Raw genomic sequence first — 26504 nt, forward strand, 5'->3', positions numbered from 1 at the left:
TCTCCCTCTAATTTTTCCTCATCAAGAATCTTGTCACTTTCGGTGATAATGATTTGCCCTTCCTCCTTAAGGTTAACTTCAGTATTAACATCATCATTCAATCTCTGACTGATGTAATGAAGTTGCATCTCCATTCTTTTACATGATTCTTCAATGCTTTTCTGAGTAGAGTCGGAATTTTTCAAAAATCGTTGAAGGGTGTCCTCCAACCTATCCAAACTTCCTGATAGAAAGGGTTGTTGCTGCCATTGTTGTTGTGGTTGGTTCTCAAATTGTCCAGCAGCTTGCCAAAATTGGCTTTGATCCATGCTTGAGTGAGGTTCCCACCAGTGGTTGATATTACTTTTGTAGAATTGAGTGCCCATATAGTTAAATTCTTGACCAAATTGCATTCTGCAGACATTAGGCACAAAACCCTAAAAACAATTGTTAGCACAAAAAGATATAAAAGAAGATATAAGATCAGAGATAAGAAGATGAAATAAAAACAGAAAACAGAAAAATAAAAACAGAAAAATAAAATAAAATAAAATAAAATAATAACCAAAAAATAAAATAAAATAAAATAAAATACAAACTGAAAAATATAAACAGAAAATAAAAATTCGAAATTTAAATTAAAAATTCAAAAACAAGTCAAAGATAATCAATAATCACACAAATTAACAAGTTAAACCACGAGTCCCCGGCAACGGCGCCAAAAACTTGATGGACAAATTTATGAGCACCAAAATATGATGTCACAAACTTGTTTTTCAATCGGCAAGTATGACCGAATCGTTCAAGTAATAAACTTGGTAAGACCAAGTATCGTTCTTCCCAAAGGACTCACGGCCTAGTTTAGTTATGTGATTTCTTGATTAGCTAAGACTTAAAGACGAAATATTTGGAGTTTAATATGCAAGACAGAAAATAAACATGTATGCATGAAGTTTTGATCAATGGCTAAAACAAAAGACACACACTTTCAATGGAATATATTAATGAATATGTTGTTGAGGGTCAATTTCATCTTATCCACTCTCATATATTTTAGGAATTCAACATTCAAATCATCATTGTTAATGCCACTCTCTAAAGTACCTTTCTAGAAGGCTTCTCCCCAATCACGAGTTCATACAATTCCTAGCATTCCTAATGATCAGTTCATAAGTGCAGGAGCTTAACGACAACCAATATCATATTGGGAGAAATTCCCCGGATCTAGACTTCCCCGTACGTTCCCGTATCGACAAAACCAATAATCATGCATCGAATGAGTTAAACAATGCAAGCATTAAGCAAAGAGGAAAAACCCTAACTAATGATGAAAGAAAGCATAAATCTTAATTAAAAGATGTAACAAACAGATTCCATATATGAGAGCTTCATAAGATTACATTGATTCCCCAACAAACATACAAGGTTTAGTTCACCATATTCATGGTGAACCTAGATGAATTACAATGAAAGAATGAAAGAATAAACCCTAAAAAGGTGAAGAGGTAGCCTGAGCATCCAAGATCCTCCTTCAAAGGGGTGGAAGAGAGAGTGTTTGCCTCGTTTCTACCAAAGATGCCTAACCCTAGGAAACCCTAAAGCTTATATATCATTCGTAAATTACAAAAAGTCAAGTCCAATCCCATTAAAGTGCCGCTCAGCGGTAAAATACCGCTCAGCGGTGAGTGCGTGACTTTGTTTTCTCCCCTCAGCGGCCATTTCACCCCTCAGCGGAGCCAGCGTGACTGCCTGAGTGCCGCTCAGCGGTAAACTGCCGCTGAGCGGCAGTTGCGGCTTCTCTTTTTGCACTTTTTGATGTCTTATCTGATTTCATCTCTCTCCTTCTTCACTTCTTTCACCAAATTCACCTTAAAACCTGCACAAAAACACTGAAATCAAGCATAAACCTGTCCAGCTCTCTTATTTCTAAAAATATTGGTAAAAGCATGATTTCAAGCTAGTTTCTAAGTGTAAAGGTTGCTTTTAGTGTCAATTTTAAGCATGAAAATAACAGTTTTTCAACTGTTATCAGGATGCAATCATAAACGGTCCATATGAACCCACTCATGTTTTGAATGGAAAAGTTGTTTTGAAAATTTTTCTGAGTGGACTCAAGATGAGAACCATAGAGCACAATATGATGTTAAGGCTAGAAATTGAATTGCTTCTGCACTAACTACGGATGAGTGTTTCAGGATATCCCAATGCAAAACGACTAAGGAAATGTGGGAAGTCTTGGCGGTGACTCATGAAGGAACAGATGAAGTTAAGAGAGCCAAAAAGAACTCGTTGATACAGGAGTATGAATTATTTAGAATGGAGGCTGGTGAGACTGTTTACGAGGTGCAAAAAAGATTCACGCATATAGTCAGCAACCTCATCCCTCTAGGAAAATTTTTTACAAGGAAGAGATCAACATCAAGATTTTGAAAAGTTTGAGCAGAAGCTGGCAACCGAAGGTCACAGCAATTTCTGAGTCAAGAGATCTAAAAAGCATGAATATGGCTATCTTGTTCGGCAAGTTAAGGGAACATGAGCTTGAACTTGGAAGGCTAAAGGAAGAGGAAGAGATTGAAGAAAAGAAGTCTATTGCCTTAAAAGCCACAAGCAAAACAGCTTCAAAGACTGTGGATTCTGAAGTTGAATCAGAGGCAGAACTGGACAACAAAGAATTGATTATCATGGTGGTAAGAGAATTCAATCGATTCATGAAAAACAAAAGTCAATTTACTGACCATGCAGGTACTGGAAAGGGAAAGAAAATTGCAAGATCAAATGTTGTTCAGTGTTATGAGTGTGGCAAAGAAGGACATATCAAGTCTGAATGTCCAGACCTGAATATCAAGCAAAGAGGAAGCAGGAGATTTCCTCAAGATAAGAGCAAGAAGCAGAAAAGCGCATATATTGCTTGGGAAAACAGTGATACATATTCTTCAAGTGATGAAGACTGACATCGCGAAGAAGAATCAAATATCTCTTTCATGGCAGGCTCTGCACAATCAGACGATGATAGTGATCGTGAATTCGAAAATGAACGAATAGAAGTCAAGTACTACATGCTACTGGATGCATTTTAGGAAATTCATGCAGAGGCCATACGACTTCAGTACAAAGTGAATCGATTATCATCTGAGAGAAGAGATTATGAATACAGAATTGATAATCTTGTGTAGGATAATGAAAAGCTTGAAAAAGATCTTGAAGAAGCTTTGAAATCTGCAAAGACAGTAAAGACCGAAGTACAAGTTGTTGAGAAAGAGTGTGATAACTATCCTCTACATGTTGAGAAGATTGAGTACTTAACCAGCACATTGGCAAAATTCACTCAAGGCAAAGAAAACCTTGATGTTGTGTTGAGATCATCTGGAAGAGCTATCCACAAACAAGGTATTGGTTATAAGGCTCAAAGTAATAGGATAAACTCAAAGAAATTTATTGATCTGAGTAAACCTACTACTAATGCATGCTTTTACTGCAATACACTTGGTCACACAGTACAAAACTTCTATTTTAGAAATGTTGGTGTTCCAAAGGGAAAATACAAATGGGTTCCCAAGGAACAACTTTCTACAACTCACAAGAAAGGACCCAAATTCAAATGGGTACCAGCATCGAAAAATTTAAATTATTTTGCAGGATAACAGAGGCTGCTGTAGCAGTGCACAACTCAAGGATGAGCTAACTTGATAATATCAAAGTTCTTGAGTATCTACAAGTGGTAACGATAATTATCTCACTGCATCATACATGATATTTGTTTGAGTGATTGTTTGATGAATGTTTGATTATTGATTGATTGATTGAGATTGTTTTCTGTGAAAATCAATTTTTACGACTTTTAATCGATTGGATTAAGTACATAGTCGATTACATGTTGTTGTATGAATGTTTCTATTTTTGTGAAAACATTTTTTCATACAGAAATCAACTTTGCAATTAATGAAATCGACTAGATATCTCTATTTTGGGCTTTCTGTATTTGAAAATTTAAATGTGGGCTTATTTGAGTACATCTCTTTCGCGCCTTTATATATGCATACCATGACTATAGTTGTAATATGCAAAACCCTTGTTTGTGTCAAAGAGTCTCTACATTCTTTACAAAGTTTTGGCAAGATGGTCGCCTCATCTTCTCGCCTAGGAAAGCGTTCATCGTCTTCTAGAAGGGAAGCGAATCCGTTTGGCTGGTTTAGTGATGATGATCAACGCACTGATTTCATATGCCAGTGGGGTTACAAGGAAGTGATCAGGCACAAATGCATGAGCATTCTATTTTTCCGCAATGAAGGTTTCGTGTTTCAAGAATTGTTGGAGAAAGTTGGTCTGACCAAATTTGTTGAACTTCAAGGGGATTGTTATCCAAACCTTGTGAAGGTTTTCTATTCAAATCTGAAAAAGGAAGATAATTGTCTCACCTCCAAAGTGAAAGGTGTCAATATCATCATTGATCCTCTCATATGGAAATATGTTGCTGGATTTCAAGAAGCAGGAATGAAGGCTCATCAAGGCATTCCAGGATTCTACAAAACTGAAATCTATAACAATTTCTTGAAGAATCCTGACATGGTAGGAAAATGTGAATCCTTTAGCATTGAAAATCTGACCAAGGAAGAAAGCTTGTGTGCATACGTGATCACCTGGATTTTACTACCAAGAGGTGAAGATCAATACTTACTGAATGGTGAAGATGTGTACCTATTGTATGCATTGCAAACTGGTACTCCAATAGATTGGTCTTTTGTGATTGATGATTACATGTTAAAGTTTGCAAAACAAAAGGAGTATCATCTACCATATGGAGTGTTCATAAGTAAAATTTTGAGAATGCAGAATGTGGATATCACACATGAAAGAACAATTTGTTGCAATAAGCATAATGTTTTAGAAGAGTTGTTCTTATACTTAGTAGGCTTCCGAAAAGGAAAGGAAGGTTGGATATTCAAGGATGAGTACATTCCTGGTACTGATGAAATGAATCCTGTAAATATTGATTCAGCAAGATATGAATTTCGGCCTCAAACAAGATTTGAAGAATTTGTGGATGAAAGATTCAAAAGACTTGACAAGAAAATGATGATGCTTCACTGAGCTGCATCGGAAGTGGACTATGCACTGAGAATAAATTCTTTTGGAGATACTTCTATTGATGATTCTGAAAGTGGAAAGAACATTACTGAAGAAAAGATTGTAGAGTCATCTAAACCAAAATAAGGGTCTTGTGTTTACAGTCTAGTGTCATGTATTTTGTTTGTTTGTTTTTAGTTTATTTGTTTGTTTCATTGTTTTTAGTTTATTTGTTTGTTTCATTGTTTATAGTTTTCTTTGTAGTAGGCTTTATATGCCATATTTCTTTTGGTTATTCTGATTGTAATCATGGTTTTAAGTTAATGAAATTAAATATTTTGCTTAAATTCAATCTGTATTGATTAAAGTCGATTGTGTTGTGTATGAAGTTGAATGCTTTACTGTTTACTATTGCATTCATACATTTACAGACACAGATTATACCTGTAATAATTCTTGCATTATAATGATTCTAAAATGCTTGATTTGGAAAAGATCTTGAAAGGTTTTGCAGGAACATTGCATCTGGATGAACAATTGGAGATTAACTCAAATGGAAAGCAATGAAATCGATTACAACTGTGAATTAATCGATTACTGTTTAACAGGGGTTATAAATTCCATTATTTGGAATTTGGTTATTCTGATTATTGATCATATACTGTTGATTGTTTCATATTCAATATATCTCTGTGTTATAATTGATTGAAATGTTTGAGAGATTATATTGAGATTGTTGAATGATATTGTATCATTGTTGCATTAATGTGTTTGCATCATTTATGAACTGATACAATATTGTTATATGCTCATATATGCTCTGATATAATTTGTGCATACTGCATTATGCATCTAGGTTTTGAATATAAAAAATGCATAATTACAAGGGGAGCATTACATATTTTTTAGATATTTCACATGCCTATATTTAAGTGGGAGAATATATCCTTGGGAGCATCTTTATTTGTTTGATTAACATGATTTACTGATGCATCTCTGAAATAATTGATTATCTGAATATCAATACCTATTTGCATACCTTTTTTGCTAATGCACAAAGGGGGAGAATGCTAGGAAAATGTTATGATATTCATTTTGAGCTCTGATATGCATTTTGTTTGCTCTGATATGTTCTGATATCAATTGATATGTTTTTTGCTTTGAATAAAAAATGAGAATATTTCATTTGTTATGATACATTTTGATCATTTGCTCTGATACATTTTGATATAATATGATTTGATTTGTACAACATGGTTTTTTATTAATCCTGGTTGAGCATCATCAAAAAAGGGGGAGATTGTTGAGATTGTTGATAGGGGAGCACTGGTTTAGCTGAACCTACAATCTTAGAGTTTCTGGTTTTTGATGATGAAAACCGATAATTAATAACGCATGTGTTTATGTCTTACATGTTCATTACTTTCATGATTATGAATATATGAGAACATGTTTGTTTTGTGTTGATAATTGCAATTCACTATGTTATATGTGAGATCTTATCTGTGAATGCATAACATATGTTTTAGAAAAGGAAAACAACATGCACTTTTGTTGAACTTAAATATGTGGCAAAACAACAGCTTTAAGTCAACTTCATTATGAAGTAAGTCGATTAAAACTCGTGGCTTTTCACAAGCTTTTTCAAAGTGTGCTATGAGAATTTTTGAAGAGAAAGTTTTTCAAAACTTTGTTTAACTATGTTGTATAGTCGATTACATACAACCTGCATTCAACTAAGTCTGTGACAGTTTTAAAATTTTGTTAATGCTTGAATTAAATGTTACAACGGCTATATTTTTAAATATGTTGACCAAACATTTATTGTGATTCGACTACATTAATTGTACATTCAACTAACTGCATTGATGGTTGCTAACTGCTTTAACTGTTTTGTTATATTCGACTGCATTAGTAGCAAAGTCGACTAAAATGCGTTAGAGTTGAGAATTGCTATAAATTGACGCGAATTTGAATTCTGTAAGATCTTTTGTGATTCTAATCATTTTGATATCTTTTGCAAAAAGTGTGAAACTTACAAAAAGAGAGAAACGCTCCAAGAAACAAGATTGAACGTGTGATTATCAATTTGTGATTTCTTTAGAAGCAAGGGTCTGGGTTTTCAAAGAGCTGATCAAATATGCACAGAGAGGTGTTTACTAAAAGATCAGAGTTGACAATCTACTGAAGATTGTGTTGATTCCTTATTGTGATTACAGGAAGAAGAGCATGCGGCGTTCTTGACTTTGAGGGGTTTCTCAAAGGGCGTAGACAGTAGAAAAGGAGATTCTTGTTGCTGGTCTTTTTGTTGTATGCCTATATTTTGATTAGAGGGTTAGAGAGGTGTTTTATATTTTTGACGTGGAGGTCTCTATAAAAGCCTTGTTGTAAAAACCTTGATCATTATAGTGCATTTGCTTCTTGTGGTGAAAGGACACTGGATGTAGGCTTGGCCGAACCGGTATAAAAACCCAGTGTTTGATCTTTCTATCCCTACTATGTTATATTCAGTCGACTTTATATTTTACTCATTCGACTATATTTCGCTGCACTACAAAGATTTAAAGGCATCTACTTTGTTAGAAAGATTTAAAGAAAACACTGTTAAAGGCATTGTTTTTGTGTTTCACCAATTCACCCCCTCCTCTTGGTGTTGAAAATAAAGCCATTCTATTTTAAATGACGTCATATTAGTTAAATCAATATTTAGTATTTATTTATTTTGTATTGGACGTCAGTTGTTTCCCTAGGGACGTTTTGTGATTACGAACATCACGTCCAACCCCAACTCGCACGACGTTCTATATTGGTTTAAACGTCGAGCCCATAAAGTTGGCAACGTTTTATTTGGTTTATAAGAGTGCAGAAAAGTCAACCAGTCAACTAGAGTGCAGAAAAGTTAACCAGAGTGCAGAAAAGGTTGCGCTGAGCGCCAATGCCGCAACTACCGCTGAGCACCAGTTTCGTGGGCTTGGACCTGTTTTCTGTTATTTTTATGGGCTTGGACCTGTTTTTTGATATTTTTATGTTCTATTTAAGGACTTGCACGTCCTAGGGATTGTATCTTTTGATTGCTTGAGCATAGAAACACACTTTTCACCCCTTGAGGGTAGATTCGGAGATGGTGATGGCTCTCCTCTTCTCTTTCTAGGGTTTTTTCTATCTCTTTCATTCTTTCATTCCATTGTTCATCTAGTTCTTCCATGACGATGGAGAACTAAATCTTATTTGTTGTTGGAAAAGATGTAACCTCTTAAACTCTCATGTATTGAATTGATTCTTGATTATATATGCTTTACTTCATTAATTGTTAGGGTTTTTCCTCTTTACTCTTTGCATGCTTTGTTTAACTCATTCAATTGCATGATCTTTGATTTTGTCGATATGGACACATATGGGGAAATCTAGAACTGGGGAAATTCTCCCAGAAGCAATATTACCTAGACATAGGAATAGGAGGATCGGTTGCCTTTAAGCTTTTGTGCTAGGGAGACAAGACATTGTGAACTAGTAATTAGGAGTAGGCTTTCTTCACCGAGACATCGGGTTTGAGGTAAATTAGAAAGTGGAATTAACATTAATGAAGAAGATGAATTCATATATGCATGAGAGAAAATTAGGTGAAATCTAAACCCAACAAAAATATCATCAACTTCATTCATTCATTCTTGTGTTTAGCCTCAATTGATCAACTTGCATTCATGTTTATTTTTATTGCATTTGCATTCAAAAACCCCAAAATTTGTTCTTCAGAGTGTTAATTAGTTGAGTAATCACATAACTGTTTAGTGTCGTGAGTCTCTTAGGAAACGATACTTGGTCTTACCATTTATTATTACTTGATAGGATTCGGTACACTTGCCGATGTATTAACAAGTTTTTGACTCCGTTTTTGGGGATTAAAAATTTCTTTATCATCCTCCTAGCATCCCTTAGTAAATGCTGTCCAGCATCCATAAGTAGATGCTATCATTACTACAAAACAAAATCAAATCCAAACCACACAAATTAAAATGAAAAAGTCAGAAATTGGGTTGCCTCCCAATAAGCGCTTGTTTAACGTAACGAGCCTGATGTTAACCCTCGGCAAGTATAACCAAATCATATCAAGTAATAATAAAATGGTAGGACCAAGTATAGTTTCCCAAAGGACTCACGGCCTAAACAATTATGTGATTTGTTGATTAAATTAGACTTGTGAATGAATTCTTGTAGGTTTAAATGCAAATACCGAAAAGTAAATATGAATGCATGTATTGATCAATTGGATCAAAAGAAGCAAAAGTGATTGATGTAAATTATGGAATGATGATGTTGTTGGGGTTTCCGATTCATCCTATCCACTCTCATGTATTCAAGAATTCATCTTTCTTCATTAATGTTAATGTCCCTTTCTAATTTACCTTAAACCCGATGTCTCGGTGAAGAAAGCCTACTCCTAATCACTAGTTTACAATGTCTTGTCTCCCTAGCAATTATTCATGCATTACATTCGCACAAAAGCTTAAAGACAACTAATCCTCCTATCCCTATGGCTAGGCAATATTACTCTTGGGAGAATTTCTTCAGTTCTAGATTTACTCATATGTGTCCATACAAATAACATCAATGATCATGAAATTGAATGAGTTAAACAAAGCATGCATAGAGTATAGAAGAAAAACTCTAACAATTAATTAAAGAAAGCATATAGATTAAAGAACCAATTTAATACATGAGAGTTTCAAAGGATTACATTGATTCCCCAACAATAATGAAGGTTTAGTTCACCATAATCATGGTGAAACTACATGAAAAATAATAAAAGAATGAAAGATAGAACCCTAGAATTTGAAAAGTGGAGCTTGAGCATCCAAAATCCTCCTCCAAGGGGTGAAGAAAGTGTGATTTTGCTTCGTTCTGCCCAAAGATACTAACCCTAATTCGGCTAAAACCTTATATAGCCTTCTAAAAATTACAGAAAATTGCCCAAGGCCTAATAAAATGGCGCTCAGCGGTAAGTGCGGTTCTTCTATTTGATGTGCAGCTACAGTTTTGCCCCTCAGCAGTGACTGCGGGACTTCAGAGTGCCGCTCAGCGGTAAAAATGGCGCTGAGCTGTACTTGCGGGTCTTCTTTTATGCACCTTTTCTTCCTTTTCTGAGTCCAACTTCTGGCTACTTCACTTCTTTCATTCAATTCATTTTAAAAGCTAGAAAAATAGGGAAAACCAAGCATAAAACCTATCCAACTCTCTTATTTCCAAAACATAAACAAAAGCATGATTCCAAGCTAGTTTCTAAGTCATAAAGGTTGTTTTTTATGTCAAAATTAAGTATAAAAGTAACAGTTTTTCAACTGTTATCACCTGACACCATTAAGCTCAATCTGGATCTTTAATGTTGGAGTTCCTCCTTCCTTCATGACACCAACAACATCTCAGCAATTTTCTTGTCATCAACTTGACTCTCCTAGAGTAAGGAGCCTCAATCTCAAAACCTCCCTTTGCTTTAATATCCTTGATAACCCATAACCTGTTCTTGAATTTCACTGGTGTGCCAGGTTTGGGTTCATCACTTTTCACATCAGGGTGTTGGTGAACCAGTCTTTCTTCCTTCTCTTCGTCCTCCCCTTCCACTTTTATAGAGAAAAAACTAAGGCTCTTTTTGACCAACTTGGCAACTTTAACGGGTAAACTAGTCACTGATAGAACTTCATCTGTTCTTTTAAGACTAGTCTGCTTCTCTTGAATTGGCGGCCTGGCTTCAAAAACATTGAAAGTTACCTCTCTCTCTTTGTCCTTCAATGTTAAAGCTCCATCATCTACATGAATAACAAACTTTGCAATCCAAGGATGAGTGGTACCTCTGCATTTTCCTCCATCTCCATCACTACAAAGTCCATCGGAAATTGGAGTTTATCAATCTTCACCACCACATCTTCTACCACACCATAAGGGTATTTGATGGACCTATCTGCCAACTGAAGCATCATTCTTGTTGGCTTGACTTTAAGACCACTAATATTTTTAAGCATAGATAGGGGAATCAGGTTGATGCTAGCCCCTAAATCAATAAGAGCCTTCCCTATATCATGGTTCCCAATGGTACAAGGAATGGTGAAACTCCCCAGATCTTTAAATTTTGGAGGGAGAGTCTTCTGCATAATAGCATTGCAATTGCCCTGCACTTCAATTGTTTCCTCATCTAGATATTTCTTCTTCTTACTGAGGAATTGCTTCATGTGCTTCGCATAAGTAGGAATTAGTTGTAGTACTTCAGTCAAGGGCATAGTAATTTCCAATTGCTTGAAGACCTCCAAGGAATAGAATGAATACTATAGGTTCATCAAAACCATGAGTAGGCGCCTTTCTCAACAAGCCTTTAAATCGGTCCCATGCTTGACCTAATGTTTCATCCATGCCCTGCCTGAAAGAAGAAATTTCTTGTTTACCTTTGTTTACTTTTGACTGTGGGAAGTATTTGTTCAGAAACTTTGCAACCACGGCTTCCCACTCAATAAAGCTGTTTTCTGGAAAAGAGTTCAACCACATCTTAGCATTGCCTCCCAAAGAGAAAGGAAACAAGCTCAGTCTAATAGTTTCATTTGACACACCATTGATCTTTATAATATTGCATATCTCATTGAATGTGGTCAGATGCTAATATGGATTTTCATGTGGCAATCCATTGAATTGGTTGCTCTTCACCAATTGAAATCAAAGCAGGCTTCATCTCCACGTTAGCAACATTAACCCTCGGCCTTGCAATGCTACTAAAATGATGAGGGCCAATGACTATTGCATAATCTGCCAGGGTACGTCTACCATTATGCTCTTCAGCCATATTTTTTGTTCCCTGGTCAGATCTTTGAGGTGAAGGTTGTAAAAGAGTCTCAAGAGAAGGGAAAAGTTCTCTAGAGGTCCTGTTTCTACTTTTTCTTCTACTGTTGTCCAGACTTGCAAGAAGAGGTTCAGAAACTTTTGTGCTTCTAGTCTGAATTGTACCCTGCATACACTAGAGAACAAAGCACTGGAGCACCCAATTAGCACTAACAGATAAAAAGATAAAAAGATAAAAAGATAAAAAGATAAAAAGATAAAAAGATAAAAAGATAAAAAGATAAAAATATAAAAATATAAAAAGATAAAAAGATAAAAAGATAAAAAGATAAAAAGATAAAAATAAAAGATAAAAAAATAAAGAGATAAAAGGATAAAAATAAAAAATAAAGTCTAATCGGTTAAGAATCACACAAAAGTATAGTTTAAACCATGAGTCTTGGCAACGGCACCAAAAACTTGTTAAGATGTTGGCAAGTGTACCGAATCGTATCAAGTAATAATAAATGGTAAGACCAAGTATTGTTTCCCAAGAGACTCACGACACTAAACAGTCATGTGATTACTCAACTAATTAAGACTTTTGAAGAACAATTTAGGATTTTGAATGCAAAAACAAGAAAATAAATATGAATTCACTTTTGATCAATTTAAGAAAAACACAAAGGTGAATGAATGATATTGAAATTATGAAATGAATATGTTGTTGGGGTTTAGATTTCACCTAGTTTACTCTCATGCATATAAGAATTCATCTTCTTCATTCAATTGTTAACATCACTTTCTAAATTACTTAAAACCCGATCCCTCGGCGAAGAAAGTCTATCCTTAATTACTAGACCACAATCCCTTGCATCCCTAATAATTAATTCTGCATTACGATTAGAAGCTTAAGATGACCAAAACTCATACCCCCATCCTTGAGCAAGACTGCTTTTGGGAGAAATTCTCTAGATCGTGGTTTCTAGGTATTTCCCAATAAGAAAGAAGACCATAAAATAATGCCATGAGTGATCAAAACATAACAAGCATAGAGCAAAGGAGAAAATCCCTAACAATTGATGAAAGAAGCATAAATAAATTGGAATCAATTCAAATACATGAGAGTTCACAAGGTTACATCATCCCCCAACAACAAATTGAATTTAGTTCCCCCTTGTCATGGAGGAACTAGATGAACAATGGAATGAGAATGAAAGATAAACCCTAAAAACTGAAGATGAGAGCTTCCGCATCCACTTCTGCCTCTAGAGAGTTGAAGAAAACCTGAATTTGTGTCAATTCTGTCAAAAGATACTCTCTAGGTCGAGCAAATCCTTAAATAGGGCTAAAAAATAACAGAAAACGAGTCCAAGTCCACGTCACTAGCGCTCAGCGCCCTAAGTGAGGCGCCCAGGCGATGGCAGGAAAAGTTGGCGCTCAGGCGCCCAGAATGGGACGCCCAGGCGCCCTACACCACACAAACTAGCGCCCAACGCCCTGCGCGACCTCTTGTGCTCCTTTTTTTTTATGTTTTAACTGTCCCTCTTGAATTTCAACCCTTGATACTTTTGCTCTTCTTCCAAATCATACTAATAACCTACAAAAATCAAGGAAAATTAGTGATAAAATCATCAAGTATACCCTCTACTCACTTATTCACTAAACTAAACTAAAAACATGAGTTCAAGCAAGTATCTAAGTCAAAAAGGGTTGATTTAATATCAAAATTGAATCACAGATAACGGTATTTTCAACCGTTATCAAAAAGCAAAAAAATAAAAAATAAAAAACACTTTACTGCCTCGGTTCAAGTCCCAACCGAGGCAGTAAAGTCTGAGATATTGCTTCGGTTCAGAGGGAACCGAGGCGAAAAGTCCTTCGAAAAAATAGAATAAAAAAAAGAAAAAACCCTACTACTTCGGCTACCTGTGCACCGAGGCAAAATTCTACTCCTTTTTGCATCAGTTCACAATCGAGGCAAAAAGTGTACCCCTTTTTGCTTCGCCTGTATATGTTTTAGTTCAAGAACTGCTGCCTATGGGCGAAAATAACCGTTGTCGTTTCCCTTGACTCCATTAGTGAATATCTAAAAGTAAGAGAAAGCTGAAATCAAAACATTCAAATTTTAGACATTTCAAAATCTTCTAAGTTTTAAAATTTGGTGTCTATTTGAATTATAGTTTTTCATATGAGAATTGCTCTTTATACAAACCGCTACAACCGAATTCGTTTTCGATCAACAAAAATCTTTCGATTATGAAGAGAGCATGGAGTCTTGACTATCTAAAAGGGAGATGGATTCAATTTTGGTGTGTTGTGGTAGACATGAAAATGGGAATGTGGGATCAATTCTAGAAATGTGAAATCTGAATATTAAAGAAGGGTTGAAATAATCGATTCCAACTAGAAAGGTTGAAATCAATTCTATAAATGTTAAAATCGATTCAGTATTTGAAAGATAACAAAATTGATTCTAAATAATATTGGAATCGATTATATTATAATGAAATTTATTTTCATTTAAAAGATGATTGAATTGATTCTTGATAGTATTTGAATTTGAATTTATTATAATAAAATACATTCCATTTTTAGTATTAATAACTATAATTATAACTAATATTAATAATAACAAATTATAACTATAATTAATATTAATACTAACAATAATTTTAATAATAATATAAATAAATTATTTAATAGAATGTATTTGAAATTTATTCCTCTAAATTCCTTTTATAAAATTTAATTTTATTTTTTAATTAAATATTTTATAATAAGTAACAAATTAAATCTTATTTTAATATGATTTTCACACTCTATGTTTAAATTTGTATCACATCTTTACATTGGACTAAATTAATAATCATTTATTTTTATCAATCAAAATATTTTTTAATCTATTATACAAATTCTAACAAACTTTTTCTTTCAAATATCTTCGTCCCTTCATTCAAATTCTTTAATTCAAATAACATCACAAATTCCTAGCATTTTCCACAATCCCCTCTATCAAATCCACTCTCCAATCCAAACCCTAGAGCTTCCTCCTCTCTGAATGTTCAAAAATGGTGCGTCAACATCAACCAATGACTGAAAAGTTTGGTTACAAACAGTGCAACATCATCTTGGACTAGTTGTACACGTAACAAATCTATATCTCACCAACCTTTGTAGTAAATCTGTCAAACGCGAACACGGGAATGTTCCAACTATACTGAATTTTTCTTTCAACTTCTTAACACCTTACAAAAAGTTATTTTAGTTCATCGTAGAAAAGGTCTCATAATCCACAAGTCCCTGGATCGAAATCGGCTCTAATACCACTTAATAAAAATGTTCTACGAAGAGGAAGGGCTTCGAAGAACAACAAAGGGAGTAGGAATTCTAAAAATTGAATGGAAACCGAACAGGTATGTTATTGCTTGAGAGAATACAGAAAGAGTGTTACACTAGAATGTTCAGTTTGTAACTGATACAATACTGCTATTACAGATATGTACTGCATCAACCAGATATTAATACTGCTATGTTTATCAGTTCTTCTGCATCGCTGTTCATGAAATCTTCTGGCTAAACAAAACCATGTATATATGAAGTATTAAGCATGCATATACATATACTTTTTTTTACCCTTCACTTGGAAAGTTTCTAACTTGCAACAGATCATGGAGTGAAAGTACTCGGAAAGTTTCAAAATGACCATAAAGTCAATGAGTGGTAAACACGTCAAGATCCACTTTCCACGACCAAAAAGCAGAGTCAACAATAAATTAGTCCTGTTTTGTACTATTATGTAAAGGGACATTGCAAGTCTTTATATAAAGGGACATTGCAAGTCTTTGATATGCATATTGAGATCATCTCATACAAGGTCCAAACAAAGAGTTTTGTTGCCTGGTTGGGTTTAAAGTTTAGTTTCATGTTGAGGAACTGATTTTGGTTCAGAGTTGATCTTTGAGTTGAAGTTTTGAACAATTTGTATATCTTTTGTGTTACCTTGTTTTCCATTAACCAAAAACATGTCCGATAGCAAGACCCTTTTAACTGCTGTGGCCTCCCTTGCTGCTTCAGCTGTGCTGTTCAGAAGTATTACCAATGAGTTTGTTCCTAATGAAGTCTTGGAATATTTTCACTCAGGACTTCACAATCTATCTCGCAAATTGTCCACCCGACTCACTGTCGTCATCGAAGAATTTCAAGGCATGTCCAGAAACCAAGTGTTTGAGGCTGCAGAGGCCTATCTCACCACCAAAGCCACTCTCTCAGCTCAAAGAGTTAAAGCAAGCAAATCAGAGAATGATAAAAATCTATCATTCGGTGTAGACAGAGATGAAGAAGTGAATGATGAATTTGAAGGGGTTGAAATACGATGGAAATACATATGTAAACAAGCTGAGTCAATCCGGAATAAGCATCGTGATATGAATTCCTCTTTGAGGTCAGAAATAAGGTACTTTGAGCTATGTTTTCCAAAGAAACACAAGGAGAAGATATTCAGTTCATATTTTCCATACGTGTTGGAGAGAGCCAAGGACATCAAACAAGAAAATGAGGCAGTGAAGCTTCACACGGTTGATTATAGTTGTTATTGGAAAGTTCCTGGTATCAAACTTGGTCACCCCATGACTTTCAAGACTCTTGCAATTGATGCAGAACTTAAGAGGGAAATAGTGAATGATTTGGACAAGTTTGTGAAAGGAAAAGAGTTCTATAAATGAACTGGGAAAGCTTGGAAACGTGGTTACCTCTTGTATAGCCCTCCTGGCACTGGCAAGTCTAGCCTTATTGCTTCCATGTCCGATTATCTGAACTATGATATATATGACTTGGATCTCACCACTGTCCAAGACAATAATGAATTAAAAAATTTGATCCTAGCCATGTCTAACCGCTCCATGCTTGTGATAGAGGACATTGATTGCACTATAAAGCTGCAGAACCGAGAAGAAGATGGAGAAGCAGTTAAGAATGGAGACAATAAGGTTCTTTTTTCTTCTCAAAAGCTTTGTGTCAATTTTCATTACACACTCCTCAGATTTATAACATGATAACAAATATAGGAACATGAGTGTGTGCATCTATCTCTATCCATGTTAACAACATCTATATGCTTGCAATTCTTATTATTTTGTTTATGTAAAGTTTACATTAAAAAGTATATTGCTGCAAGGACTAATAATGATAATGATGTTTAACATGAACTTATTTAGACTAATGCTGTGTTTATTAATTTTCAACAGATAACACTTTCAGGACTGTTAAATGTTATAGATGGTCTATGGTCATGCTGCGGAGAAGAACGCATTTTTATTTTGACAACCAATCACAAAGAGAAGCTGGATCCTGCTCTGTTAAGACCTGGCAGAATGGACATGCATATTCATCTGTCATACTGTAACTTTTCTGCTTTTGAGCAATTGGCCTTCAATTACCTTGGAATTTCTCAGCACGAACTCTTTCACCAGATTGAAGGGCTTCTCGGAGAAGTACAAGTGACTCCAGCTGAAATTGCAGGAGAGCTAATAAAGATCTCTGATGTTAGAGAAGGCCTACAAGACATTGTAAAATTCCTCCACAACAAGAAAATGCTTCAGGAACAGACTGTGTGACTGACCACAATATCAAAGACCATGAACTGGCTTGGAATTATGGCAGATAAGATAAACCAGAGAAGAATATCTTCAGTTGAAGGCAACAAATATGATATTTGATTCATCAATCATCTTTACATTGTAATTCCTTAAAGAGAAAGAACAAATCAATAACTAATAGACTTGATTTTCAAGTTACAAATTAATTTCATTCAGTTTTAAACAAGTTATTGTAACCCACTTTTGATAGTTTTATATGGGAAAGTTTCATCAAAACAGGCTATAAGCTATGCAGTAATCTCTAACTGAGTGTACTTGAGTCAGCATGTACCAAAATCCAAATATCATTTATTTGATAAATAAAGTGTTTGCAGACAACACATCACGGATAATGGTTAATTATAATAGATACAAGACAAACTGATCCAACATCACATGATATTTTGTTCTCTCTTGTGGATTGAGTTTAATTCATTTCTCTCTTCCACTTAATCATCAAAAAGTTTGTCGAGTCCTAGCTCCTGAACAACGTCAGTGCATTGTGGATCAGTTGTCTGTGTCATGAACCCAAGGGGATTGACATAACGAGTCTGAGATGCGGCACCCATGTTTTTGGTGAGAATGATTCTGTCGGACTTGTTTGGCATTGCCTGTCTGCATTGTCCCTCATTTGGTGGGTTTGCAACAACCACACAGATCTCTTCCTCGTGATCACCACGGACAGGGATGCTGTACAAGCCATTTGCATCAGTTGAGCTCTTCCTCGAATATGACACTGTATCATTCTCTTCCATTATGCATTCCAAAGTCACATTCACACCTGTAAACACATGTTCAAACATTTGTTAGTTATCCTTCTTCACTTCCTGCACCTTCCTTTTTCTTAATCTGATGTACTAGAATGGATACTTATCACAAACCCCAGTTTCTGAATGTTATGAAAATCTCTTACTAGTAAAACTTTGATTAAGTTATGACTTTTATAGCTCATGCATGTACATTTAAGCCTAGTTAGTAGCTACTGCTCCAAGTAAAACTTGCTTATGAACACTTGTAACACAGATATAAATGCATGATAATATGATGGTGATTAAGGAAATTTACCTGGCAAGGGGAAGCTGAGTCTGGACTCAAATGCAAACTGGCAAGGATCACAATAAATCTTGCCTTCAACGAAGAATCTTTCAGGTGTTTTGCGAGCTAAGGCAGACGAGAAGCACACAACTGAGACAAAGAGGGCAACAACAGCAAATGACCTTGCCATGGTGATTAATGTGTTATTGTTTTTATTGGTTATTGATGTTGCTCCCCTTGTGATGAGAGAATGAGGGTGCTATGGAATCCTTTTATAGCCCATGCACGAGGTTCTGTTCCATTTTTGTGTGGTGTCTATGTGGTTCTACCATATTTGGAAGCTCAAAAACCTGTTCAAACTTAGTTTTTTCTGCATATTTGCTAACTGATTTAGAGATAATTTTGGTTCTATCTTCTAATTTTAGTGAACAACCATCTTATCATTTTTGAAAGTAAATATCGTGGACAAAATTATAACTATTTAAAATCACGTTCGTACAAAAATAATCACCACAGAAAATTAGCAAAAGCTTTTATAAATGAACCTCGTCTAGGTATTTCATCAAACACTTTTCTCATAATTTTTCTCTACCATTATTTGTCTTCCTATATATTCAACCACTTCTTCCATGCAACTTAGCTAGCCAACACCCAAGAGCGATTAATCAATTGCCTTTTGATGTTGCATTATTAAAATAGACACATTAAAAAGGTTTAATCATAAAGTTTTTAACATTCAAATTTGAAGCTTCGTTTTTGTCTGCTGAAATTATTTTAGAAGTTATGTCTTTCGATAAATTTGTTTTGGCATGACTCTAACTTGACTCCATGAAAAGTCACAAACTCAAATAATGAAACCAATTAATGAGATTCATATCCGAGTAATTAATTTATGAGTTAATTATTATTTTAGTACCAAACTTTTATTTTAGTTTTTATAATTTTTTTTATAAATTGATTTTTTTATAATTATATAACACTAATTAATTACTGTCTATTGAAAAAAAAAAGAGAGTTAAATAACTATTATAAGTTACATATATTGTTGTAGGCATTTGTACCACTAAGAATAACATTTTAAATCTTAAAAATAATACTAATTGTTTATTTACATTTTAACATTAATATTAGAGACTAAAAATAAATATTCAAAAATTTAGAGAAGTTATATTTAATGATTTTTTTTATAAAAGAGCTAAATCAAAATTGATCTATTTTATAAAAACTAAAAGAATAATTTCAAATTTTATAATAATGGAAGCACAATATTTTTTAATAGAAATCAAAATCAAAATTCTCTAATTTTATAAGTATTAAAAATATATTTAAACCTTATTTTATTAATATTAAATTATTTAAAATATGATGGTAAAATATAAATGATTAATACTCTCTTTTTGGATAAGGAAAAATGTCCTTACTTATCTTAGATTACACTACAAAATTAACGTATTTTAGAAGGGGATTATTATTGGGGGTTTTAAAAACCTCTCTAAATTCCTGGCAGTTTTGTTAAAACCGTAGATAAATTGTAAATTTTTAATAAGAGAACTGCCAGTAAGGTAAAATTATTTTTTTGTTTTCTCGCGCTCATAATTTACATTTCGTCTTCCTCGAAAATAACATTCATTCTCGCACCGTGCTCATTTATTAGGGTTCGTCTCCCCCAAGCCCATGCTTCATCTTCTCCTTGACCAGAATCACTGCGAGCATGGTGGCGACGATACTGGTGCGGCCAGCTCCACTTTCCACTCCTTTTTCTTCTTCTTCTGCACCTTTGTCAAATGGTTGAAGTCGTCGTCATCTAGATCTCCTTCATCAACGACAGTAGTTGCTTCTGACCTCACCGGCATCCCTGTGAGCTCCCTCCCTTTCTTCATTCGATTTTTTCATCTGGTGGGAGGGGTTTTGCTCCTCCTTCTTCATTCTTCCCAAATCTGGTTCCCTATGGAGGATCTAGCGAGGCGTGTCACCGCATTCGGTACCGGTCAGAGTAATCGTCGTGCGATGCAACATAGTGTTTTCATCCTCCCTTTCTTCTACTAGTAAATTTGAATTTGATTTGAGTATAATGTGATGGTGAAAAGGATATAGATTTGGTAATGGAGACAAAGAGAAAAGAAAACCTTATTCCTTTTGTAATATCCTCTATCATGGCTTCCTTGGTTTTCTTGTTCAGCATTCTATTTTTTTTTTCTTTTACATTCTTCCATATATTTTAGAGTATGAATGAATTCATAAACTTGGTTGTGTTTTTTGCAGCTCAACATCAGGATTGAATAATAATGCTTATTAGATAAAAAGAGCTAAGGTATTGAATAGTAATGCTTATCAGATAAAAAGAGCTAAGGTATACTAATTATTATTATGCAAGACATATTGACAAACAGGTTGTGTTCAAACCATGTGGTTAATCTCATTTTACAATGGTAGTTTAGAAAAAAGATTGAGAGTTTCTCCTGATGCCAGTGGGAAAGTGAAGATAAAGATATCAAAGAAGGAGTTGGCATAACTTTTTGAGAAGCAACATCGGAGAGCTTCTGCATAACAGGTTCTGCTTCGCTTGATAAAAGCCAGAAATGATGATGTTGGTCATAGATTGTGGATGTCCATGCTAGAGAGTATTCCTGAGGCCAGTTGATTAATTCTTCAAGGCTTGCATGAGAAGGTTTTTCTAGACAGAGATTGTGTGTGTATATAGAAAAGTAATAGATATAGAGATTGAAGGGATTTGTGCTTCAGTTGGTTATTTCTGCTTGTGAATAGGTGCTTGTGTTTGAAAGCAGATCTAAAATCATGAAGCTGAGTAATTATTACTATTAATTTACTGGTATGGAAAAGTGTAGAATATATTTTGTTTTGAAATTAGTAGCCTATGTTTATTATGAGATAAGGTCCAAGCATCTTGTTTTGAAGAAAACGCGATTGAGTGATATTATTATATGTAGCAGTAAAAGAGAAATATGACCTGGTCTGCAGTTTTGGTGTTTGATATTATTATATGATGAACTCTTTGCAGTTTTGGTGTTGTAGTGTAGAGTCTAGAATGATGTATGTCTAGTGTATTCTTTCACTATTAGCTTAAAATATTTCATAAAAAATCGTATTTTGACGTATTTAGATTGCTTTGGGGATCCTAATATTATTGGAAAGGTGAGCATCCTGGATAATTAATGGATACTGGAAACATCAAGTTCTCTTTAGTCTCATTCTAGTTATCTATGGGACTAGATAGATACAGATATTGAAGATTTTAAATTCTCTTGGTTAGTTGTGAAAACTTTGGAGCTTAGCAATGAGCAACAAAAGAAAGTTCTATACGTAAGTGATCATCTTAATATATCCCGCATTTTTCCTGTGATAAGATTGCACTAAATCACTAATTTTTGCGGTTTGCAGGACAACTATGGGAATGCAGATCCAGAAAATGTTGTTAAAGTAAAGGCCCTGTATAACGAGCTTAATCTTAAGGTTTGAACTTCATCTACATCTACCCCCATTAATAATTCCATAGCTTCCTTCTCTTTGTATCACTTGGTTTCTGTCTTCTCAAAAGTTTGTGTTAAAGAATATTTTTTTTTAACATGACTCAGTATTTTATTTTAAAATGTACTTTAATTATATCAGTAGTATGAACCTAAGGAACCAATTATTGAAATGTTAAATGTGCTTATGCCTTATGTTGAATTAAAGGGGCAATCATCTAAATTCCAGGTTATGAATTATTTTATAAATAGTGGTATGGATGTAGATTTTATATATACCTAAGTATGTTTCTAGAATGAAATAGTCTCTGTTTGCATGTCTCTGATAGTGTGCAGATTCAATCTTTTGATAACGAAAGTAACAAAAGAATGTACTGAAATATGTAGCATTTCTCTTCTTTATTAGGAACCCTTAAAGTGAATATTTTTTTTATTGGTCATTTGGTTTCTTATCTAGTTAATGAGTTTATATTAACTTATCTTTTTCAAGTTTTAACAGAGATTATTGAGAATGTTGTCTTATATAGAGATTGAGCAGTTGAAGGTTGATTTGCAGAAGCAAGAATCTGTTGTTTCTGAATATAGGGATGAGATTAGCAGATTGTCCAGTGATGTGGAAAGCATCCCAAAGGTTGAGGCTGATCTTCTGGAAATGAAAAGGGCGAGGAATCAGTTAGAACAATTCTTAAATGAGAGCAATAACATGTTACAGAAAGTGATGGAGTGTATTGATGGTATCATTCTTCCTATTGAACCTGCTTTTGATGAACCAATAGAAAAGGTGAAGTGGCTTGCTGATTATCTCAATGAATGCCAAGATGCCAAGGTGGTTTTTGGTTCTTTCTACTTCGTGATACCTCAGGTGCATAAATTGTTTTCTTTCCAAAAACTAATTTCTATTTCCTTCAGCCATTAGACAATTCATAGGTCAATGAGAACAAGAGTTGAAAAGAGGAGGAGCAAGAATTTGAAGGAGATTAAATGTCAATAAAATGATTATTGGTTGTATGAACTTTTAGAAATTAGAATCTGTTGTAAGTATCTTTGGCCACCTGTAAATTAAAAATTCCAAACGCAAGGGTAGATTAATTGTATTAGTTTATCTACTTATAACATTGAAGTTGTGTTGTCTCCGTATGACCAAAGCATTGTTGACTGAAAGTTTGAACTTTATGATGCCACACTCAAACATGATTCATTTTTCATATTACTTTTGTGTTTCCATATATCCACTATAGAACAATTTTAGCATGAAGATAAACCTTTTATCTCATGTTTTTCTATCCGGAAGTATGTGAAAGGGTTGTGATCAAGTCAGAGAAAATGATAAGAAAACCCCCAGGATTCAACATTTGTTTGCTCAATTATCTGGCAGGCTAAGAAGAGAAGAAGATGAGGTAAACATAATATATTCCTTTAGTTTTTATTTGGCAAGTTTTATAAGATGAGGTAAACATAATATATTCCTTTAGTTTTTATTTGGCAAGTTTTATATGTATAATTCAATGGACTTAACACTATCATAATTAGCTCCTTACATTGAATCTAATTTAAGGTACTTAAGGAAAAAAACTTATTCATCTCAGTTCATAATGTTTGTAATGAGTGTTATCTTTTAAGATTGAACTACATGCTTATTCTGATTTATACTACAACAGGTAATTTTTTACTGAATTGCAAGCTTATTCTGATTTATATTGCAGCAAGTAATTTTTAGGTTCAAATGCAATGCACTTGTCTCTTTTTTTAATAAATTGGAACCTAGGATTCTCATTTCTTTTATTATAAATTTGGATTAATATTGAAAGTGTTATGACAAGTTTTCTAAGTTGGCTATGCAATTTCTATTATCACATTTTAACATTTTTCAATCATCAATAATTCTTAAATTTGTCTAATAATTTTTTTTAATATATTATCAACTAATTATTATTTTATATTATAGGTATATGAAAAAGAAATCCTATCAAATGATGAAACAATGAAGAAGTATCAAATGATGAAGACAATGAAGAAGTATCAAATGATGAAGACAATGAAGAAGTATCAAATGATGAAGACAATGAAGAAGTATCAAATGATGAAGACGATGAAGAAGTATCAACTGATGAAGACGATGAAGAAGTATCAACTGATGAAGACAATGAAGAACTACAAAATTGATGATTATTATTCCTAACATGTTTATTTTAATTTTCAGGAAACATTAATTATATTTCTAATATTTAAAGTTTATATAATAATATTTTGGTTTATATTTAATGTTTACATTTAATTTTGGTTTCATATTATTTAACTTTGGTTTATTTATGATAATCAAATAATTTGAATAATAAAAAAAAATAAATTATTTACATTTCCGGCAGTTTTGGAAACCCCAACTATGTAAGCTAAGCAAGTACCAGCGGTTTTGGAAAACCTTCACAAGTATCGGCGTTGTTCGTAAACCCCCCACAAATATCGGCAGTTTTGACAAAACTTCGCTAATACCAGTAGTTTTGACAAAACCCCCCGTTAATACTGGCGGTTTCTCAAAAAACCGTCAGTAATTATTTAGCGACGCAGCTTTTTTCAAGAATTTTTTTAACCACGGGTAATGTATTTTTTGGGGTTAAAACCGTCGAAAACGATAAAAATAATTCCTAGAAAAATTGTATATTTTTGTAGTGTTATAACTCCTTGATTGAGTGTATTAAAATATTTAATATATATTTCAGTCTTATTTGACAAAATATAAATTTTCTATTATTTTTATATAATGGAAAAGCGTGTTTTCCTTATTTTAATAAATTTTAGTCTTATTTTAATATATTTCAGTCTTATTTTAATAGATTGTGTTTAAAGAAGTTTTTTAAAAATATAATAAATAAATAGTCAACTATATTAAAAAATAATAATAAATTATACAAAATTATTTTAAAAATTATGTATCTAGATAATTAATTATTAGTTAAAATAATGGTTGATTATTCTGAATCCTAGAATAATATAATTAATTATTATATAATTAAAAATAATACTTTTCTAAGAATAAATATAAAGGTCTTATAAAAAAATAAAATATAAACAAAGATAACATAATTTATGTTTTGTAAAGTAATTAAGATTATCTTTCTCCAAGTACCATAAATACATTTTGAGTTCATCAATAAGTTGAGTTCTTGAAATAAATTGCTTCTATAAGTAGGAATTTTTTTTCTTCAAAAATATATTCTTGATTAGTAAAAAAAAGAAGATTTTAAATTCGTACAATAGGCTTCAGTTCAAAGAAACCTAAGCCTATCAGAACGCGATGACATTTTCGTAGTTTAATTGAACTTATCTGCCTTAGTTCAAGGGGAACCGAGGCATATATCCTCTATTACCTCAGTTACAAAGCCAACGTATCCTTAACATCCTGAAAAATTCCTGCAGATTTGACTTTTCGTTTGACAACACTTTGAATCCTGATATACTACATCAGTTTCCCAGCAAACCGAGGCAGTATGTCTTGTCCAGCATTGACAGGTCAAAATATGGAACACTCCAATCTTTCTGTCCAACCCCTACAACCTCAGTTCATTAGAACTCGGTGTGAAAAGGGGTTTATGCCTCGGTTAAGCAGCAAACCGAGGCGTATAATTTGAAGATAATTGCAAAAATGCCATTTCATATATTTTTTTTTTCTGAGGCGTATAAGCATTAGTTAGTGGATGAACCAAAGCATATATATCTCTATTGCCTTGGTTAATGGGAAAACCGAGGTAGTATAACTTACTTATATCCAAATTTGCTTGTCCTCAAGCAAACAAAATGTAACTCAATCTTCTACCAATCTGTACAATGGTTCACTCATTCAAAAATCCTCTTTTCAAGATAAGTAAAAACTTCAGTTAAACTCATGACAAAGATTTCAATCAAGACGTGCACATGCTTTGGTTGTTCACAAAATCACTTAATATCCAGCAAATGCTATTTTTCATGAATGATCAATCAACTAAGCATGGATGTTCATGTGCTCATGGAATCTTTCCTCACTAGGTAAAGTGTTTCACTCAAACACAAGTGTATAAGAGGTAATTACTCATTCACTCTACTATCACAGTGTCACATTAATGGACTTTGCCTTTCATTTAACCATAATCAAATAAATTCACACGCATGCATCATCACAAGGACTTTCAATGGCTTATAATGTGGCTGGGCTAACAAGAAAATTGGTTTTTCTAGATCACAAAACCCTTGAGTTAAGAGAATCATATAAACACAATCATTCTTACTTTTTCCAACTTTCCTTTGCATTGAGCTTTGCTTTTTCTTTTCTTTTCTTTCTCTTTTTTTTCTTTTGTCTTTTCACATACTTAATTCTTAGCTCTTAGCTCAATGCTTTCAAATTCCCTTTCTATTTTCCAAAAACCCCAAACTTGAACATTTGTCAATATCACAAAATGTTTTCTACTTAACTCAAGGTAAAGCTTTCAACAAGGGTTTTAAATTTATGTTCAAGGCTAAGGCTTCAAATGATAGA

General features: G+C 33.7%; 4 protein-coding genes across 4 annotated transcripts; 3 read left to right on the top strand and 1 right to left on the bottom strand.

Moving 5' to 3' along the window:
* The first annotated feature begins 2960 nt into the window (after nucleotides 1-2960).
* On the top strand, nucleotides 2961-5067 carry LOC128194653 (uncharacterized). Its single transcript, XM_052870208.1, has 3 exons — nucleotides 2961-3047; nucleotides 3153-3581; nucleotides 3901-5067. The coding sequence occupies exons 1-3, from the start codon at nucleotides 2961-2963 to the stop codon at nucleotides 5065-5067; spliced, it is 1683 nt and encodes a 560-aa protein (XP_052726168.1).
* A 10561-nt stretch (nucleotides 5068-15628) lies between these two features.
* On the top strand, nucleotides 15629-17640 carry LOC108333446 (AAA-ATPase At3g50940). Its single transcript, XM_017568887.2, has 2 exons — nucleotides 15629-16829; nucleotides 17088-17640. The coding sequence occupies exon 1, from the start codon at nucleotides 15867-15869 to the stop codon at nucleotides 16563-16565; it is 699 nt and encodes a 232-aa protein (XP_017424376.1). The 5' UTR covers nucleotides 15629-15866; the 3' UTR covers nucleotides 16566-16829; nucleotides 17088-17640.
* A 126-nt stretch (nucleotides 17641-17766) lies between these two features.
* LOC108333447 (olee1-like protein) lies at nucleotides 17767-18929 on the bottom strand. The gene is made up of 2 exons (XM_017568890.2): nucleotides 18543-18929; nucleotides 17767-18258 (listed from the first exon to the last, which is right to left on the bottom strand). The coding sequence occupies exons 1-2, from the start codon at nucleotides 18700-18702 to the stop codon at nucleotides 17927-17929; spliced, it is 492 nt and encodes a 163-aa protein (XP_017424379.1). The 5' UTR covers nucleotides 18703-18929; the 3' UTR covers nucleotides 17767-17926.
* Nucleotides 18930-21652: 2723 nt separating this feature from the next.
* Nucleotides 21653-24272, top strand: LOC108334341 (uncharacterized). The gene is made up of 6 exons (XM_052870628.1): nucleotides 21653-21665; nucleotides 21784-21833; nucleotides 21912-21983; nucleotides 22554-22859; nucleotides 23299-23394; nucleotides 23943-24272. Exons 4-6 carry the CDS (start codon nucleotides 22650-22652, stop codon nucleotides 24174-24176), a joined length of 540 nt encoding a protein of 179 aa, XP_052726588.1. The 5' UTR covers nucleotides 21653-21665; nucleotides 21784-21833; nucleotides 21912-21983; nucleotides 22554-22649; the 3' UTR covers nucleotides 24177-24272.
* Nucleotides 24273-26504: the final 2232 nt, after the last annotated feature.

The sequence above is a fragment of the Vigna angularis genome, chromosome 11, assembly GCF_016808095.1.
Source record: "Vigna angularis cultivar LongXiaoDou No.4 chromosome 11, ASM1680809v1, whole genome shotgun sequence".
Taxonomy (NCBI): Eukaryota; Viridiplantae; Streptophyta; class Magnoliopsida; order Fabales; family Fabaceae; genus Vigna; species Vigna angularis.